The 17,861-nt window shown below is 43.2% G+C and overlaps 1 protein-coding gene across 1 annotated transcript in view; it reads right to left on the reverse strand.

Annotated features, from left to right (window-relative positions):
- Nucleotides 1–260: 260 nt before the first annotated feature.
- Nucleotides 261–17,861, reverse strand: part of DUSP10 (dual specificity phosphatase 10) — a 38,968-nt gene continuing 21,367 nt past the window's right edge. Inside the window, exons 3-4 of the mRNA XM_082702262.1 lie at nt 4,862–5,233; nt 261–1,574 (exon numbers count right to left, since the gene is read on the reverse strand). Coding sequence (XP_082558388.1) covers nt 1,309–1,574; nt 4,862–5,233 — 638 coding nt within the window. The 3' untranslated portion in view covers nt 261–1,308. The remainder of the gene's footprint in view (nt 1,575–4,861; nt 5,234–17,861) is intronic.

The following is a 17,861-nucleotide window of genomic DNA, read 5'->3' on the forward strand; positions in this document are numbered from 1 at the left end:
TGCATTTGCTGATGAGGGTAGAGATCTAAGAGAACAGGGGGGATGATAATCAGGCAGATTGATTACCTGAGCCCTTTGGTTTCCTTGCTAATTCTCTCTGCGTCACACTGGAATCCGAAAATATTTTCCCTTCCTCATCTCACTTTCCCCTTATAAAAACGTGTGTATTTCCAAGTATGTTACATGTACAAGTTACCAGAGGTAAGAGATGCTTGAACCTGAGTTGAGTGAAAGAGGAGGAAAAAAGACACATCCCAAAATGAGTTTCATTTATATAATGAAAATAAATTTTTACACAATCAACAGAAACACATCAAGTTTTTTTTTTGCGAAAAATATTTTTAAATAAATTTTTGTCTTTTTTTTTTTTTTTTTTTTACATTCTGATATACATATGTAACAAGGTTTATGGCACTGTAACCAGAATCAAATTAAAAAAAAAAATTTAGGGAAAAGGTGGGAAGGAAAGTATTTGATTTTTATTGAATTCCTTTCTATCTCCAAGCTGGCAAATTTGCACTATTTGTCTATTGTCGACTGCCAGCTCTAACTTGTTTGCACACTCAAAACACCGTATTATTGCACAAGAAGCCAGTGAAGGCATATGGTATAATGGTCAGCTCCTCGCTATTTAAAAAAAAAAAAAAAAAAAAAAAAATCTCTTAAACCCAAAGAAGGGGGGGATAATCCAGAGTATGAAACACACAAAATCAACAGTATCTTTTGTCTCTTTAAGAATGTGAAGGGTTCTTAGACCACTTAAGCTGCCCTGATTTTCTCTTTGCACCAGTGAGTACTACAGGGCTTGGTTTGGTTGGGTTGTTTTTTTTTTTTCCTGTGTTGGTGGCCCAGGCAGCTCTTGGGCCTTTGTGATTCAATGTCTTTTCTGTCTCTTACTTTTGGTTCTTTTTAATTTGTTTAAGTTGTAGTATCTTCGGTCTATGAACCTGCACAGACTATTTAATCATCAACTCTACAAATAGCTTAAAAGAAAAAGGGGGGAAGAAATGAGTTTTATCATATGTTTATTGTTGGCTTTAAAAAATTACTCTAGCTCTAGCCTCCCTGCTTTATCAGTTCGAGGGAAGGAAATCTCAACGGCATCAAAAGATAATTTCTTCTCACACTTGTGAAAAATAAAAAGTTTTTAAACAAGTTTTGTTTCCATTCACAAACTTGACCCCCATCTAAAAAAAAAAAGAAAGAAAGAAAAAAGAAGAAAAAGAAAGAAAAAGGGAAAAAAAGAATCCATCCTTCTTTCTCTTTGTCTCTTAACGGAGACGAGTCATCCTTTCCTCCAGACTTGTGTCAGACGACCGTTTCCACGCCCATCAGCTTTGGTGTAAGGATCCGAGGTGTCACACCATTGTTTAGGTCTTCCTCAAACTCCAGTAACTGCCCCATGAAGTTAAGGTTTGGGGAAATAATTGGTCGTTTGCCTTTGACAAATTTATAGGCATCAGTCATGGTCATCCGAGTGTGCTTCATCAAGTATGCAATGACGATGGTGGCAGAACGGGACACGCCGGCTTGGCAATGGATGAGAAGCCCTTTCCCACACTGATGAGCTTCCTCTGGGAAAGGAGAGAGAAAGCCAAGAGGTGCAGGAAGGAAGAAAGATACGGAAAAAGAGAGATTAGCTTTCATCCAGACTTGACAACGTTCTCTTTCGTAAAGAGTAAAGAATAAATAAATTCAAATGGCTTTAAAACAAAGTATAATTTACTAGTTAATCGTATGGACTTATGCTGCAACCTCCGGAAGTGGCTAAAAGTAATATTAGCATGAATAAGAATTTACATTTCTCCATTTAAAGAGAAGACGAGGGGAAGGAATCATTCCTAGAAACAGTTCGCTGCACAGGGGGTGGCCACTTAGGGCAGCCAGAGTTACAGCACAGTTAACTAGCTTGTGAAGCAAGCCACGGATTAAGTAGACCCTTTTGATAAAGGATGTTAATTTCAATCACTAGGTTGTATGGTTTATCAAAACTCGTGTTGTTAACAATGTCTCTCCCAGCTGTGATAGAGGAAGAAAACAAAACAAAACATTTCTTTCTTTATATTATAGAATTGTTCTGTACAGGAACTGGTATTAAATAGATAAGGATTCCAGCCTTACTAAACTCTGAGATTTGAGAAATGAAACCCAACTAGAAAGCAACTATGTTCAGCTTCTTACCAGAAAAGCCTGTTGTTGCAAATGTAGCTCAAGACTTCCAGCACTTAGGCACAAGGCATCATCTGCACTGAACTGTCCAACCCCCCTGCATCCCCGAATGCTCCTCCAACATGGCAGTGATGACAAAGATGGAGGAATTCTAATGATGGCCCAGAAATCAGAGCAACTGAAAGTAGCAATACTTTGTAAGTTTTCAGATACATTAGAAGCTCAGAGGAATAGCTTATGGGCACTGCCTAAACAGATTCTTAATGACACTTCTAGACCAGAAGGCGTCCCAAAGAAAGCATCCCTGAAGGAATATCAAGTAGATGATAAGTACGGGAGGGGAGTGAGAAGGAGTGATCTAACTTAAACCACTTTTTTTTTTTTTTTTTGGCTTATTAATTTACTTAAGTAATCTCTACACCCAATGCAGGGCTTGAACTCTTGACCCAGAGATCAAGAGCTGCGTGCTCTTCCAACTGAGCCAGCCAGCTGCCCCTAAGTTAAATTAGTTCTATTGACTACCCAGCAGCGGACTGAGAAAACTAACATTATGCAAAGTTCCATCTTAAAAATCTGTGAATTAAGCTTACTTCTCATAGATAAAAGTATCTGAAGAAAGTATTTCCCTTTTGCAATTTCTTCCCTTGAGCACACACTATTCATTGACCTCCACTATGCGCTGCAAAGTGCTAGGTTTGACCATTGGTTCCACTACAGGCTAGTGTGAGTCACCTGACTGCCGAGAGCTTCAACCTCCCATCCACATACTGGGAGGAATACTCATTAACAAGGCTCAGGGAATGTGGGAATAATATCATCCAATTCAGGAATAAATAAATAGGCATAGTTAAATCCTAAACATACACTCTGCTTAGTTTGTATTAGACTCTCAGTAAATGTCATCATGGTTGCAAAAACTGCTGCTTTCAGTTATCTAATGATATAACAACAAAAATAACATTGTGCCTATACAGGCTGTGATGCCAAATTGTTCTTCAGGCTAAATGCTCTTTGTTACTTGTTTTGTTTTCCTTTTTTAAAAGATCAGATAAGCCTGAATAGCGTATGAGGAATGCAGAGGCCTTGCTTGAAATCCTGTTGGGACAAGCATGTCTGATGCTACTCATTAAATGGAAAACAATCTCTTAACTTCCCCCAGCTGGAATTAAGTCAGATAAAATTGCAGTCATAACATCATATATCAACCAGAAAGCTCCTCATCTACTCGGTGACAAATAGTTCTTCCTCGGGGCTCAAAGTTTGATTCAAATATAATTAATAAAGAATCTAAGGTGTCTTTGCAGCCACAAATTAGTTAGTTGCCATTCAGGAACTAACAGCATTGGGAACACTGCCCCAGCGTATTGTAGAAAGGCCCCTGTCTTGGAGTCAAGAGCTTTGCATTCTGCTCCCTTCTCCGACACTACAATTCTTACAATCTTGGAGAAGTCACTTTATTTTTCTGAGTTCAGTGACCACCCAGACTATGCTTCCAGACTGAAGAGTCCATGGTCCTGCATGGAAGGCACAATTAGCCAGGAAAACAGCTGGGTGACGAGACCAGAACTGCCAACTCTATAGCAAATCCACCAGACCCAAGGTTTTGTTTTTGGTTTTTTTTTTCCTGATAAAGGAGCACCAAACATGAGTGCATTCTTCCTGGGACAGAGGCCAGTAACACCCTGCTACAATATTTGAGAAAAGTAGTGGATCACCTTTTTGTGGTAATGAAAGTTGGAGTCACTTGAAAAAAAAAAAAACTGGAGCATCTGCTAGGTGCCCAGTTGTCCCCCCAACATGATAATTTGAGCCTTAAAACAGTTCAAGGCTATAGAAGCCGCAAAAATTAAAGTTAGGATTAGGGTTAGCTTGGTGGTTACTTCCTTCTGGAGATTAAAGTCAACTGTTGTTAGAATTCCACCCCTCGGGAACTACTCAGGCTACACAACCTGGTCTTTCCGACTTTGGGGCAAGTCTTATGAAATCTAGTACCATCTCGCTAATGCTCACATTCACACCCTTCTGCTACCCAGTGTTTCAGAAGGGAGACAAAGCAAGTAGAAAGGAAAAACAACTCAGCCCTCCACTCCTGTCTCCCCTGTGCTGATGTGACATGTAGAAGATGTTCACGACAGCACTGTTCTACTGCAAAACGTTCTTCAGAAGCAGCCTTTCAGCAAATGTCACCTTTGCCTCAACCCCGCATAAAGAAGCTATCCCAAGTGCAGATGAATTCAGCCCAGGTAAGGGAAAAATGGGCAAGTTTGGAAGTAGTATCGTCTTCACTGTATTTTACCTCTTGCAAAGCGCTGGCAGACATGGTAGACCAGATAGCCACAGCCACAGCGCCAGCTCTGGCCTCCCAGGGCTTTCCTCTCCATTACTTCTTTTGAAATTCTGGGACAGAACATATCTGTGTGCATCCCTACCATCTTTTCATTGAGAAGGAGAGGGATGTGGATTTCCCCACCAAACGGAATCACTGTTTCTTTATACCCATCCCAGGGGCTCCCATGCATTCGTTCAATGGGCCGTGACTGAGAAGAACACTGGCCACACCAGGTGGCAAAGCCTGAAAACACCCCAGAGCAGCTTTTTGACAACGCAGGCATAAACCTTGGGCTTGATATCAAAGCAAAAGCTTTGGGGCAAGGAAGGTGGAAGACGAGAAGTCCCCTTGGGAGATAGTTACCGATGAACTCAAAAGCCTCTTCAAAGTACTGCCTCAGGTTCTGCTTGTTGCTGTCAGTAGCCGGCAGCCTCTTGTAGTTGAACAGGCCTTTCTCGTAGTGGTAGAGGGGCAGGTGAGTGGTGACATTGATGATGTAGCCGATGTTCAGCCGCTGCATGGTGTCCAGGTCCTGAGCGTCCTGCTCATTGCCGAGGAACAAGAAGGGCAAGATGGGCGTCAGCTCCGCATTCTCGATGTCAGGGGTGGTGGGGATGGACTGAGGTAGCTTGCTGGGGGCTGCAGATGCGCCGCCCCCCACCTCCCGGCACTCTTGGAGCTGGAGGGAGTTGTCACAGAGGTTTTCATGGTTCTGCTTGAAACTGCTAAGTCCACCTGGAGCAAACACACAGAAAGTGACAATGACCATCCCTGGAACTTCAGAGTTGCAGAAAATGCCACTGTCCCCAGAGACGTTAAGTGCATTCTTGCAGAGGCACACTTTTAAAAAAATGAGATCAGAATAAAAATGCAAGGCCATTTGGAGATCCAGGACAAGCTTCAGAGGATCTCACTGCATGTGGTACTGTCGCAATGTGGCTCTTTACACAAACCGTGGCATGGTCCCCTGGAAAGAGTTCATTCGCAGCACCAGGCAATTTTATCAGGAGCAGATTTGACCTGCCTCAAGGTGCCATATGCTCAGCGGCCTACATAGAACCTTGTACTTTGGGAGCCAGGGAAAGCATGGCCAACCTCCGTGGGCAGTGTAGGCACGCCCTGCACTCTTCCATAAGCTGACCTCACCCAGAAAGACAAGTCAGCTTCCAATACGGAAGAGTGGCTATGGACAGGGACCTTGGAAGACCCAGATTACCTTGGCTATAGTCCCAGGAACACAACTTCTTGGCTCTGTGACTTAGGCAAGTTAATTTCTCTCTCTGTGCTTGTGGTTCCCCATCTATAAAATGAGGGAAATAGCATCTACCTTTTAGTGCAACTGGGAGTCTGGACTTAATGAATACAGGCACAGTGTGCAAACCACCACCCCATGAGTAAGTCCAGCAGCGCTTTGAGGAATAGAGCTTAAGAAAGTGATCTAACTAAAATATCCAGCTAGATGTACAAAGAGGTTTATATAGCATTATCTGTTTCACAGAAAAGGCCAAGGACAAAAACAAATCTTAAAAAATGAAAAGTTATCATTTTCATCCAATGGAATGTTATGTAGCCATTAAAAGTTGTGAAAGGAATATGGAAACAAAGAAAATGTTTCTATATGTAATGTTAAATGAAACAAAGCCAATTCAAAAACATTCACCATACTTGTGATCAAGAACTAAAAGACCATGCAAAAAAGAACACTTGTTTAAGGTAGGAAATTTATGGATCACAGTTTCTTTAACTTTTTCCTTTAACATTTGTTAGATGTATCATACACATGCAGAAGCCCAAAGGATTATCAGGAGGGTCAAATGACACAATGTACATATAAGGTCCAGGAAATCTGAGTTGATATTATTCTCACCAAATGGGCTCTAATTCTTATCAAACAACTACATACCCTGGTCTTCCCTTTGAAAGGAGGGGGAAGTTAGAGACCTCCTAAAACCTGAAAGCCTCCAGAATACAACATTTATGCCCTCTGAGAGTTTTAGGAGATTAGGCCAGAAACACAGAGCTGGTACAGGATACGGTTGTGTTGAAATAGACAGGAAGTTTATATGTCCAGGGGGTTCCGAACGTAACTTATGCCTTTCCCATTTCAAGTCTCATCTTTGGTATCTATAGCAGGAGCTCCAGACTATAACCTAGACCAAGTCTCAAGGCTGTGCTTGCCTAGTACATAGCCAGCTAGACGTGACAACCCAGTAAGTCCTATTAATTATCATTAAGGTCCAGTGGTGGCACAAAGATCATTCAAAGAGGGTAATATTATGGTCACTCAGTTCATTCATCGGTAAGTGCCAAAACCTATCTTTGCTTTTTGAAAAGAAAAACAGGAGCTACAAATTCATTTTAATGGATATCTAGAATTAAACTCTGCCTTTACATATTACTAGTTCACTCTGCTATGATATCATGAGTAAAAAGTTTGTCTGTGCCCTAAGAGATTATTTTTAAAGTAGAGAGAAGAAATGGAAAACCAGAAAGACTACTTCAGTAGTGACTACTTTCTAGAAAAAAAATTGAAATTACCCACCATCACCATTACAAACCCCATGAAAAAGACTATGAAGAGTTATTTAAAAATCCGCTCAGCTTTGCCTCCATAAAATCCAAGTAAACAATTCACACTGATGCTGTGATGGGAACCTAATTCACTTTTTTTTTTTTTCCCCTTAAGAAAAGGGCAGTGGTTACACTTTTTCATATGAGAGGAAAGACCAACAAAATAAATTCAAAAGAAGTCTCTAAGGGGTGCGGGGGGGCTTTTGTCTATTCTTATTTAGGGTACTCAAGCTGTAATTTGTCTTAAAAGCAGCTAGTTTAAAAAAAAATGCATGCCAAAAAAACCCACACACAGAAAAAGCAGCATACAGCTTTTTAAAATTCTGTCTCTACACCTCCTTTCCCCATGACATCAGCTGGAGGCTCCCCACCTGCCCAGTTGCCATAGCAGTTACACAAAGACATACAATGACATCAGTTGGCATGATATCAGCTCTTTGAGTACAAACAATACAAGAAGAACTACTTTGTTTAAGGCCTTTGGTGCAACTGTGTTCTGGGGAGCCAATGATGTAATGCTAACAGGTGGCATGGGCCTTCCATTTGCCTAATGGGGGGAAAAAACCCATGGGGGAGGGGAGAAGGGAATTTGAGACAGACAGACACAGAATGCATCGAATCCCAGGGGGTGCTCATGTGCAAAACTACATGTATATGGTATGTTTAAGCCATGTGGGAACTCTGTTCATCACTATTTGGAGATGGAGAGGATATTAAAGGAAATGTTATGACTCAAATACATGAGTTGGACAAGAAAATTCTCCTTGAGGGGCATGAAGAAACAGTCTCCCATTCACTTGTCGGTCTGCTGACCAGCGCAGGCATCAGTTCTCACTGAGGGTCGTGCCTATCCACACGCAGCAGTCACGCAACTCTCCCGGGGCAAGGGGGGTGCTCCAAGGCAAACCAACCCGTCAGATCTCACAATGGTGTTTTTTTAGAGAAATGTCTGCAGAGAGGATGGTTTTATTCTCTTAGGAGATCGGACTTGGAAGCTGGGGAAGGAGAGCAGGAAAGACTAAGGCTAATATGGTTTTCTCCTTCAACCACCTTCCCCCACCCTATCCCACTAGCGGCTGAACAGCCTGATCACTTAATGAGGAGACTGATTATGTCCTGTTCCTTATTACTACATAAGAACATTCTAACTAACATTCTAACTAACAAGTGAGGTAGAGACAAAGTAGCTGGTGATTAAGAGCACATGTTAGAGGCCGACAGATCCAGGCTACAATGTTGATTCTGCCCCATGAGAGCTGTGAGTCATGGTGCAAATCACTGTCCCTCGCTAAGCTTTGGTTTACTGATCTGTAAAGTGGGCATAAAGTCACCTACCCATGGAGCTGTGGTAGGGGCAGCCTATGAAAACATGGTGATCTATGACCAGGCATTTGATAAATAATGTCTTCTTACTCTGCTATCATCACTGTCCGTGTCCTCATCTCTCTTTGATCTGTCCACACTGCAGTCCGTGAGAACCCTAAGTGCTGGGCAGTGGTTCTCAGGCCAGATGGCGTGGATCTCAGTCCCAGCCCTGGCGACACAAGCTACCAGATCCTGAGCAAATTCCTTACCTCCTGGTTCCTCAGTTTTCCCAGATATAAAACAGGGATAATAATCATACCTATCTCACATTCCTGTTTTGAGGATTAGACTGGTTAGTAAAAATAAAGTATTTTGAAACAACATCTATCCATGGTAAGCACTTTTTGTTTTCATTACTTTGGGAAACCACTATTTTAAAGATCTAAAAAAAAATTTTTTTTCTTTTCCTTAATATAAAGACTCTAAATGACCAGTAAGCAAATGTTCCAGAGTTTTTACTTTTAACATTTTATTTAAAAAGAGCTAAGTCCGGGGCGCCTGGGTGGCTCAGTGGGTTAAGCCTCTGCCTTCGGCTCAGATCATAATCTCGGGATCCTGGGATCAATCCCCACATCGGGCTCTCTGCTCAGTGGGGAGCCTGCTTCCCCCTCTTTCTCTGCCTGCCTCTCTGCCTACTTGTTATCTCTCTCTCTCTTTATCAAATAAATAAATAAAATCTTAAAAAAAAAAAAAAGAGCTAAGGCCTAATGGACCTGAGTGGTTTTAACATTTAAATAATATACTTTTATCATAAAAAAGCCACAGCTCCCTATTCTTCCTAAACAAATAGGTTTGATTTCCTTTGTCCTTGCTTTCCCAATAAAAACTGCATATTTTTTTAATTTCTGTGTGGTTGTTTTTTGTTTTGGCTTAGTTTGGTTTTGGGGGTTTTGTTTATTTGTTTTTTCCAGTGACAGAGTATGTTTTAAGTAAAAGTGCTCTTGGCCCATCCCTTACTCCACGCCCTAGGCCCCACCGGTCTGAGCCATCTTCTTACACACACAATTGCTTGCAGTCACAGTGCAAATATTTTCAAGGCACGAGCAACACTGCTGGGGGCAAACATTTCCAACCTTATCTCAAAACTAGGTTCTCTGCCCAAATGAGCATGGTCAGCACTTTGATTCTGAATGGGAACAACAAAGAAGATTCTACCCCTAAAGAAAAATATGTAGAAATACAAGTCCTGGTTTCTTCCAACAGCATGGCCACAGACCCACAGCAGCAACGGACTCTGGTTTTAGTGGCAAAGCTCTTTGTAGCTTGGTTTCGGCTCCTGCTGCTGTTTTGGCCATGGTGCAGTTCTAGAAGCAGCAGAGCCTTCTGTATATGATTCAGAAGCGGTGCTCTGGGTGGCAACAGAAGGAACCACGTCCAAATGCAGGAGCTATAAGCAAGAGATTTCCATATTCTGAAGATGGACAGCACTTTCACACACACGCTTTTAGGTTTCCTGTGATGCCGGAAAGTGAGCACTCTCCAGAAATGTCAGGACAACTCTCGCTGAAGGTCAGCAAGTGGAATTAACACCCAAAGAGAGAAGGAAGGGGATGAAAATGCAACTTCTACCAGCTTGCAGCGAGCATACCAACCACCCCTTTTTGTTGTCTGTTTTCTCTTAGGGGGAGACTAGACTTCTATTTGTTTATTTATTTATTAGTTTTTTTTTTTTTAAGTTTTATTTCTTTATTTCAGAGAGAGAGAGAATGCAAGCAGTGGGGAGGGGCAGAGAGAGAGCAAGAGAGAGACCCTCTCTGCTGAGTGCAGAGTCTGACACCTGACTTGATCTCACACCCCTGAGATCATGACCCGATCCAAATCAAGAGTTGGATGCTCTACCGACTAAAGCCTGGGTGAGCAGTCTTTTCAAGTAAAATGGTACTTTGATGACAGTGGTTAAGAACACAGACTGGAGGCACACGGCTTGGTTTCAAAATCCTCCACTAACTAGCTGCCAGCACTAACTAGCTGTGTTACCTCGCGCAAGTTATTTAATGTTCCTATGCCTCTGTTTTCACATCCACAATATGTAGTTAACCCTGGTATCCATCTCCTAGGTCTCTTAACGTGGATAAAACGATACCTGACTTAAATATTATTACTACCAAGGGGAGAGCTATTGGTGTAAAACGGGCCCTAAAGGATCCTATTTTGTGGGTCCTTCAGGCAACTGCAATGCATCAAAGCAGACTCCCGAGATTCTTATACACAAGGACCCTTGTGGAAGAAACAAAGCCTGGATCAACTGGAGGGGACGCCAGGCTTCCTGCGCTGAAACGCTCAAAGACAGGGCCATGGTGATGTCATGCTTTTCAAAGCAGAAAACCACCCACCTTCACAGGAGAAGTATTTGGGATAGCAGCTAAAGCCGTTCAGGGTACTGTTCCTGCTTTACATGGAATTGTCTTCATAGTCCACAGACTGTATTTTATAGTAGGCATGATTTCAAGTTCAATGGCTGCTGGTGTCCCCTACACTGTCCTATGACCCTGTCCCCAGGCAATGTGTGGGGCGTCTATATTAAAGAGAGAGACTGTGTCCAGTGAGAGTGCGGTGTCAGTAGGTATAGGAAGAAACAAAGGGATCAAGAAACACTTCTGTTACCTAAGGAAGAGGGAGACTTGGGAAGCTGGGTCCCACAGTTCGGTTAGTGAGGCCATGAGTCAGGGAGGAGTCTCCCAATCACACTGTTTCATCGCTTCCATGTGAAATGTGCAACGTGTGAAAAGATATAAACAAAGAGGTATCATTAAGCTTAACCTTCTTAACAATGCCAGGATCTTCAATCCAACGGAACACATATGGATGATTTGGACAAATATTAAGTGTTCTAGGAAGATATATCTGTGTCACCTCGTGGGTTTTGTTTTGTTTTTTTGTTTTTTAATTCCTTGGTCTCTTTGATAGGAGATACAAGTTATCTACAGATATATTTCAAAAGCCAACTCTATAAGGCAGTCTCTGATATATAAGGCAGCAGGGGGAAATCCTTGCCTTGATTCAGAATAGTAGCTCGACCCCATGCTAGCTGTGTGGCTTTCTGAACATTATTGGGTGTTTCTTACTTTTCCTTAAGTATAAAACGGGAATACTACTTACTACTCAGTCTCCTGTAATGATTCATTCATGGAAACCACTGGTGAAACATCCATCCTCCTATCATTAAGAAGATTTTTCAAACCCGTAGCTATTTGCATAAGAATTGTCCTTGGGGCCACCAAGATAAGGAGCACTCTGGGTGGTCGGTGCTGGAAGATGGCTGTAGAGGGTCAGAGTTGGGGGCTGAGCTAGATAGAGGTGGGACCACAAAAGAAGACACAGATGTTTCAGAGACACAGAGACATGAAGAAAAGAACATCTGCTAGCACCAGTCCCAAGCAAGGGACAGGCTATCAAAGCAGAGCCTACAGGGCACCCTGCCTACAGCGCTGCTCTTGGAACGGTCAATTCGGTCACAGCTTATATTCCACTAATGCAAGAGGAAATGGCATGCAGAAGGGGGGCTCAGTCTGCTGGTTGGTGGTCTCCCCTGGAAACTTCCTTATATTTAGTTATTTGTGTTCTAAGATGTCAATAGAGGCAGGATATATAGGGTCATCAATACATATAAATGCATGCCTGGCAAATTTTATGGAGATACATACACACACACACACACACACACACACACACATATACATATAGACACACACACACATATATATATACATAAACACACATATATTTCTAGAAATTTTAGAAATAGAGATATAGAAAAAGTGTGTGCATGTATAACTTTTCCATTCCTGTAATTCCTCAATTAGCTGAGATGTTCAAAATTTTGCTTGGGGTCACCGTATAAAATCTTAGTTCAAGCGTCCGTAATAGGCTCACATGCAACATCACTTCACAACTAAAACTGCACTTTTAATGTTTACTCTTTTTGGGGGGGGGTATTTTTCTTCCTATGTATAATTAAATTAATCGTTTTAATAGAACTTCGGTTCTTGAAGAGCAAGAATAGTCTTATTTAAATCCCTCAGTACACGGGGTTTTGCCAAATGTCACAGGAAGACAGGTGGTTTCTTGATATATTTGATCCCAATAACTGTAGGGAAGAGATATTGAGATAGACGATCAATCCCTTTTTGGAAATAATTTACAAACATTAAAAGATAAAGGTAAAAGTTCTCTCTGGTGTCAACTTTACCTAGTGACAAATCATAGGTAGAAAGTATTTCAAGAATGCCCCTTAGGGGGCTCTGTCTGTTAAGCATCTGCCTTCGGCTCATGTCATGATCCCAGAGTCCTGGGTTCGAGCCCCACATTAGGGGGGAGGTCCTTGCTCAGCAGGGAGTCTGTTTCTCCTCTGACTCTCCCCCAGTATTGTGCTGTCTTGCACACTCTCTCTCTCAAATAAATAAATTCTTTAAAAAAATATACATAGCATTATGCCCTTCACAAAATCGTCTCCTATAACAGACTATATAGGTCACTCGTGTTCTTATCCTTGATATTACTTAATCTAACCAAGAGGTATTTAGTTATGTTTTAAAGAAATTTCCTGAAAAGTTTACACTAGAATTTTCTCAAATTCTGAGTTTAAATAATAAAGTCCTTTCAAAGGATTTTCTACTGGACAAAAATCATAAATTAGACCACTAACGCTCACCCCAAATAAACATTGCTTGTTTATTGTCTAGTCATTGTAACTCAAGTAACTTACTCATTTTTATATTCTTCAGACCACAATCTGGTAGACTAATAAAATCCAGCATTCTGGAAAAGAAGCTAATACACGACCTTAATCTATATCAAGAACTAAAATCAGCCTTTGCTCGTTCCCAGTCTTTGTACAATTTACAATGAGCTCTCAGCTTCAATTTTGTCTCTATGTGCTTTTATAACTATTTTCAATCATTAACTTGTTTGGGGGCCCTTCTTTCTTATGTTTTAAAAGACACTGCTTCCTTCTTTGATCGATCAAATCTTTGTAGTATCCTCAGTGGGAATTTTTTTTATATAAATACATGCATAAATAGTTATTTCAAAAAAGTAAATGGAATCAGAAGGATCCAAGAACTCAGGAACCCTGATTTTAAAAAGTTGAAAATGAAGCTCTGATCGTAGCCTTTGCAAGGAACGCTGATGCTGGCACGTTTCTGTCCAAATTCCAGAGATGCTGTCTCTGTCCTCACCACCTCACACACCTCCCAGCTCAAAAGTTGCCTCCCTGGGCTTCCAATCACCTTCACTGCTGAACAGGTCAGAACAGTGCCCAGACTCCCTCTTCAGCCTTGGGCAGGAGCTCCAGTGCACTAAAAAAGGACTGGGTGGCTCCGTGGATTAAAGCCTCTGCCTTCAGCTCAGGTCATGATCCCAGGACCCTGGGATCGAGCCCCACATGGGGTCTCTGCTCATCAGGGAGCCTGCTTCCCCCTCTCTCTCTGCCTGCCTCTCTGCCTACTTGTGATCTCTGTCAAATAAATAAAATAAAAAATCCTTTAAAAATAAAAAAGCACTTTCTCCCACGAAGGGAGGTGGACTTCTAATGCCCCCCACCCCCCACCCAACACCATCCCAACTTTGAGACTTTCATGGGTAAGGAGGGTTCAGGATTCCCCAAGTGTAATTCCTGCCTGTCGAGGGAGCACCAGTTGGATGGCTGGCGAGGATTCTTCACCAGGAGGTAAACACAGTCTGTTTCTTTAAATCTGTGACCTCATGTATTTACATTAGAACAGAAAGCACTGCCAGAAGCAACAGCCGATGACAGTCATGTAATTTTCCACAAAGACAACAATCAAGCAGCTTCGTGTTATTTTAATGAGCAGATGACTTTTCTGTGAGTGGGATTTGAACCGTAAGATTTCAGGGTTCCCACAGGCCCAGGAACCCCCTCAGGTTCTCGCACGCAGGACGCACTTGGCCCCCCCTCGGTTTGCTCCATCTGTCCTCCTCCCTCTCCCTGCCCTCCCCCCCAGTCTATCTCAGAAACCCTACGGAGAATCAGGGAAGAAAATGAGAGGGGAGATTCTACCTGGAACAGGTATGATGCTTCGCCTGCCAATGAATCTGTAGATGATGTCTGAAACCCAGTGCAGGGTAGGGATGGGAAAAGAGATCAGGCCCCTTCTCCTCCCCAGGGCCCATAGTGAGGCCCTGTTCATGCAGAAAACCCCATCTTGATACCCACTCTCTCTATTCTGTCAGAAAGATTTCAACAAGAACCACCTGGAAGGCAGGGGTGAGCATCATTGACTCTGGGGAGTCTGCCCCTCTGTCTGAGAGGCTGGGACAAGCCCCCCTCGCCCTACAGCCTGGCCTGGAATGGGCAGAGCAGCCACCCCTGGTGGGTCCAGTTGCTCCCTGCAGCCTCCCACTCCATCCGCAGACCCACTTGTGGAATCTCCTTCTCGCGGGGAGTCTACCTGCCTCTAGAACAAGCCCCCCCTGCCCCTCTACCAAAAATGCCAGTGAAAGAGAGAAGATGTAACTGTTTTCTCTTCACGATGGGGCTTTGGGACTCAGTCGAGTGAATGGCTTTCGAGTGAATGCTGTGTGGAGAGAAAATAATGGAGCACAGGGACCGAAGGAAGTTCCAGCCCCAGGTCCCTGGAAAACTGCAAGTTTGGATTTCCCTTTCATTCCTCCAGCTTTCCACGTCTAAACTGTCCCAAAGTCTCAGCACAGACCAAGCAGCTCCCAGGGACAAAGGTGCACCAGAAACACTCTGCTCGAGTCTCTGGGTTCTCTTAGACACACCAGGGATATCTGTAGATGTTTCCCCTTGATAATCTCTCCCATCTAAGAATGAGCCCTCCCAAATTTGGGGGGATTTGAATGACATGCTGAAGATGTTCCCTTCGTCTCTCCACCCTGCTCCGTCCCCACAGGTCAGGGTCCAATGGGAGGAGATGGATGATAAACAGATAAACACACAAAGAGAAAGGTAATGATTAATTATGGTAAGGGACAGGAGGTGCCCTCCAGTTCCTGGGGTCTGGAAGAGGGAACTAATTAGATGGGTTTCAGGGAGAGCCTCCCTGGGGATGAGAAGGGAACTGGCTGGTTTGGGAAAGGGGTAGAGGGTAGAGAGAACCACACTCTTCGCAAGGGCAGGACACTCGTATGCCTGTAGTGACTCAAGCGAGTCAGCCCCATGTTTGAAGCCTTCAAACATGGGGCTGACTCCCTTGAGCAGGCAGGGGGAGGGAGTGACCAACAGAGTTAAAAAAAAAAAAAACAAAAAACTCTGCAGAGGGCCTCTTAGGGACAATAAGCAGTGAGGAGGATTTTATTCTAAGGTCAGTAAGCAGGAAGCTCTTGAATGTTCAGAAGTCCATAATAGGGATTATTATGTGTTTGAAAAGAAAAGGGGGATCAAGAGAGAAGGGGGAAAAAATAATTTACCAGATGGTGTGATTTAACTCTACTCCAAGACCTGGGCATAAATCACACCCTTTCTCTCCCCAAATAACATCTTTTTTTCCTATAGGGACTGTGTCCCCCACTCCATGCCAAATTTGCATGTTGAAGCCTGACACCCCCCAACTCCAAAATGTTGTGGTATTGGGAGATGGGGGTCTTTGAGAGATCATTAGGTTTAGATGAGGACATGGGGTGGGGTCCTCATAAGAAGAGACAGAGCTTGGTGACTGTCAGTCCACCATCAGGGACACAGCAAGAAGGTGACCACCTACAAACTGGGAAGAGGACATTCGCCAGAACCTGACCATCCCAGCCCCCAAATCTCAGACTCCCAGCTTCCAGAACCGGGAGAAAATAAACTTCTGTTGTTTAAGTGACCCAGTCTACAGTATTTTGCAGATTAATACCGTACCACTTTTCTCAGCACCATAGCTGACTTGTTAAAACTACGAATTATAATTCCTACTTTCCAAGAACCACACCCAAGCTTATGGAATACCTGAGAATCTGGCCCCTGGGAACCGAACCATGTCAGTACCATATCTTAAAATCAAGCCAGAGACGTTCCAAGTCAGGATAAGGATGCTGCCTATGGACCAGCATGGCCATCAGAAGCAAGTCCATGGAACCCTCCAGAATCTTAGCTCCATGAGCCCGTTGCAAGCGGAGAAGCCTACTCCATTCCCAAAGACACCTAATTCATTCGTTATACACTCCTTGTGGCTCAGCCTTGACCCATGCTGTCCCCGCAACACCTCTCTGGGCTGAAGAACATTTTTGTTGGACAATTTCTGTGTATTTAGGAAGCTACTCTCTACCACGGTAGGGCTCCACCTTCTCTGTTCGCTAAAAACCTCAATACCGGTTAATCCATCAAGGCGGATTAAGGGAGGGGGAAAAGAATCCATGAGATCATACTGGAAGGCTGCAGAGGGAAGAATGTTAACAGGAGGAGAATGTTATAAAACACAAAGCCATATTTTTCCCAAGAGCTCAACTAGATACTCTCCATTATTATTTAATTCTCTGAAGAGAGGGAAAACATTCTTTGCTTTTCAGGGCAGAAGTTTAAATAATGAAGCATTGCTAAACAAACAAACAGAGGAAAGCCCAGTGAAGCTATTCATTAAATGACCCCAGTGTACAAAAAGGAGCATGGCTGCTAACAGTCCAGCTCCCCCGAGGACCGACATTTGTCTTAGACCCCAAATTAAACACATCACAACTTCACAGCAAAAGTATGTTTTCCAATGGGATTTAAGTAGAGTCCAATTAAATAAATCTCTAGAAATATCAGGAGCAAAGCCTCAAGGGAGAGCATATTTCTACTGTGAAACATTCTCATTGGAAATTACATTCACAAAAGGTCATCTAGAAACATCCATGGCAAGAGAAGGGGAGGAGAGGCAGGAAGCAAGGCAAAGGGACACACACCAAGGGAAGCCAGGGACAACAATCCTGGGTGCATCTTCACCTGCTTGAATGAAAGCCCCATGTCCAAACAAACAGCTTTTATGACCCTGTTTTTTAAATATGCCCTGGAGGTCAAAAGCTGTAGCTTAGGGAATTCAGGAAGTGGAAGGGGAAAAGATCAAGTGTCAACATCAAAATCTGAATTGTTTTACAGAACCTATGTTTTCAGTTCACGAAAAGCATAGCAACAAGTTCCTCAAGTCACCAAGCTGAATTCTATATTTGGCAAGAATAACGAAGCAAGACTGAGCACTTAACGATCAACGGCCAGAGTGAGCAGGCGTGAGCTCCCCCCACAGCAGATGGCACCCAGCCTGCCTGTGGCACACAGTCAGACCCCGGAGGGAGGGCTGAGCTCAGAAGGGTGGGCCCAAAGCCAGGGGAGGCCTCAGGGCACAGTGAGAGACAGGAGGTCACACCAGATCAAAAGCTAGCAGGTCTAGGTGCACTTTGTAGACCACCTCCTGAAATTAAGGGGAAACTCACTAAGAGACCAGTGCATCTTTGAGGAGGGGGCTGGGACGATATACCATGCTCATGGACT

The sequence above is a fragment of the Mustela nivalis genome (genome assembly GCF_964662115.1).
Source record: "Mustela nivalis genome assembly, chromosome: 16".
NCBI lineage: Eukaryota > Metazoa > Chordata > Mammalia > Carnivora > Mustelidae > Mustela > Mustela nivalis.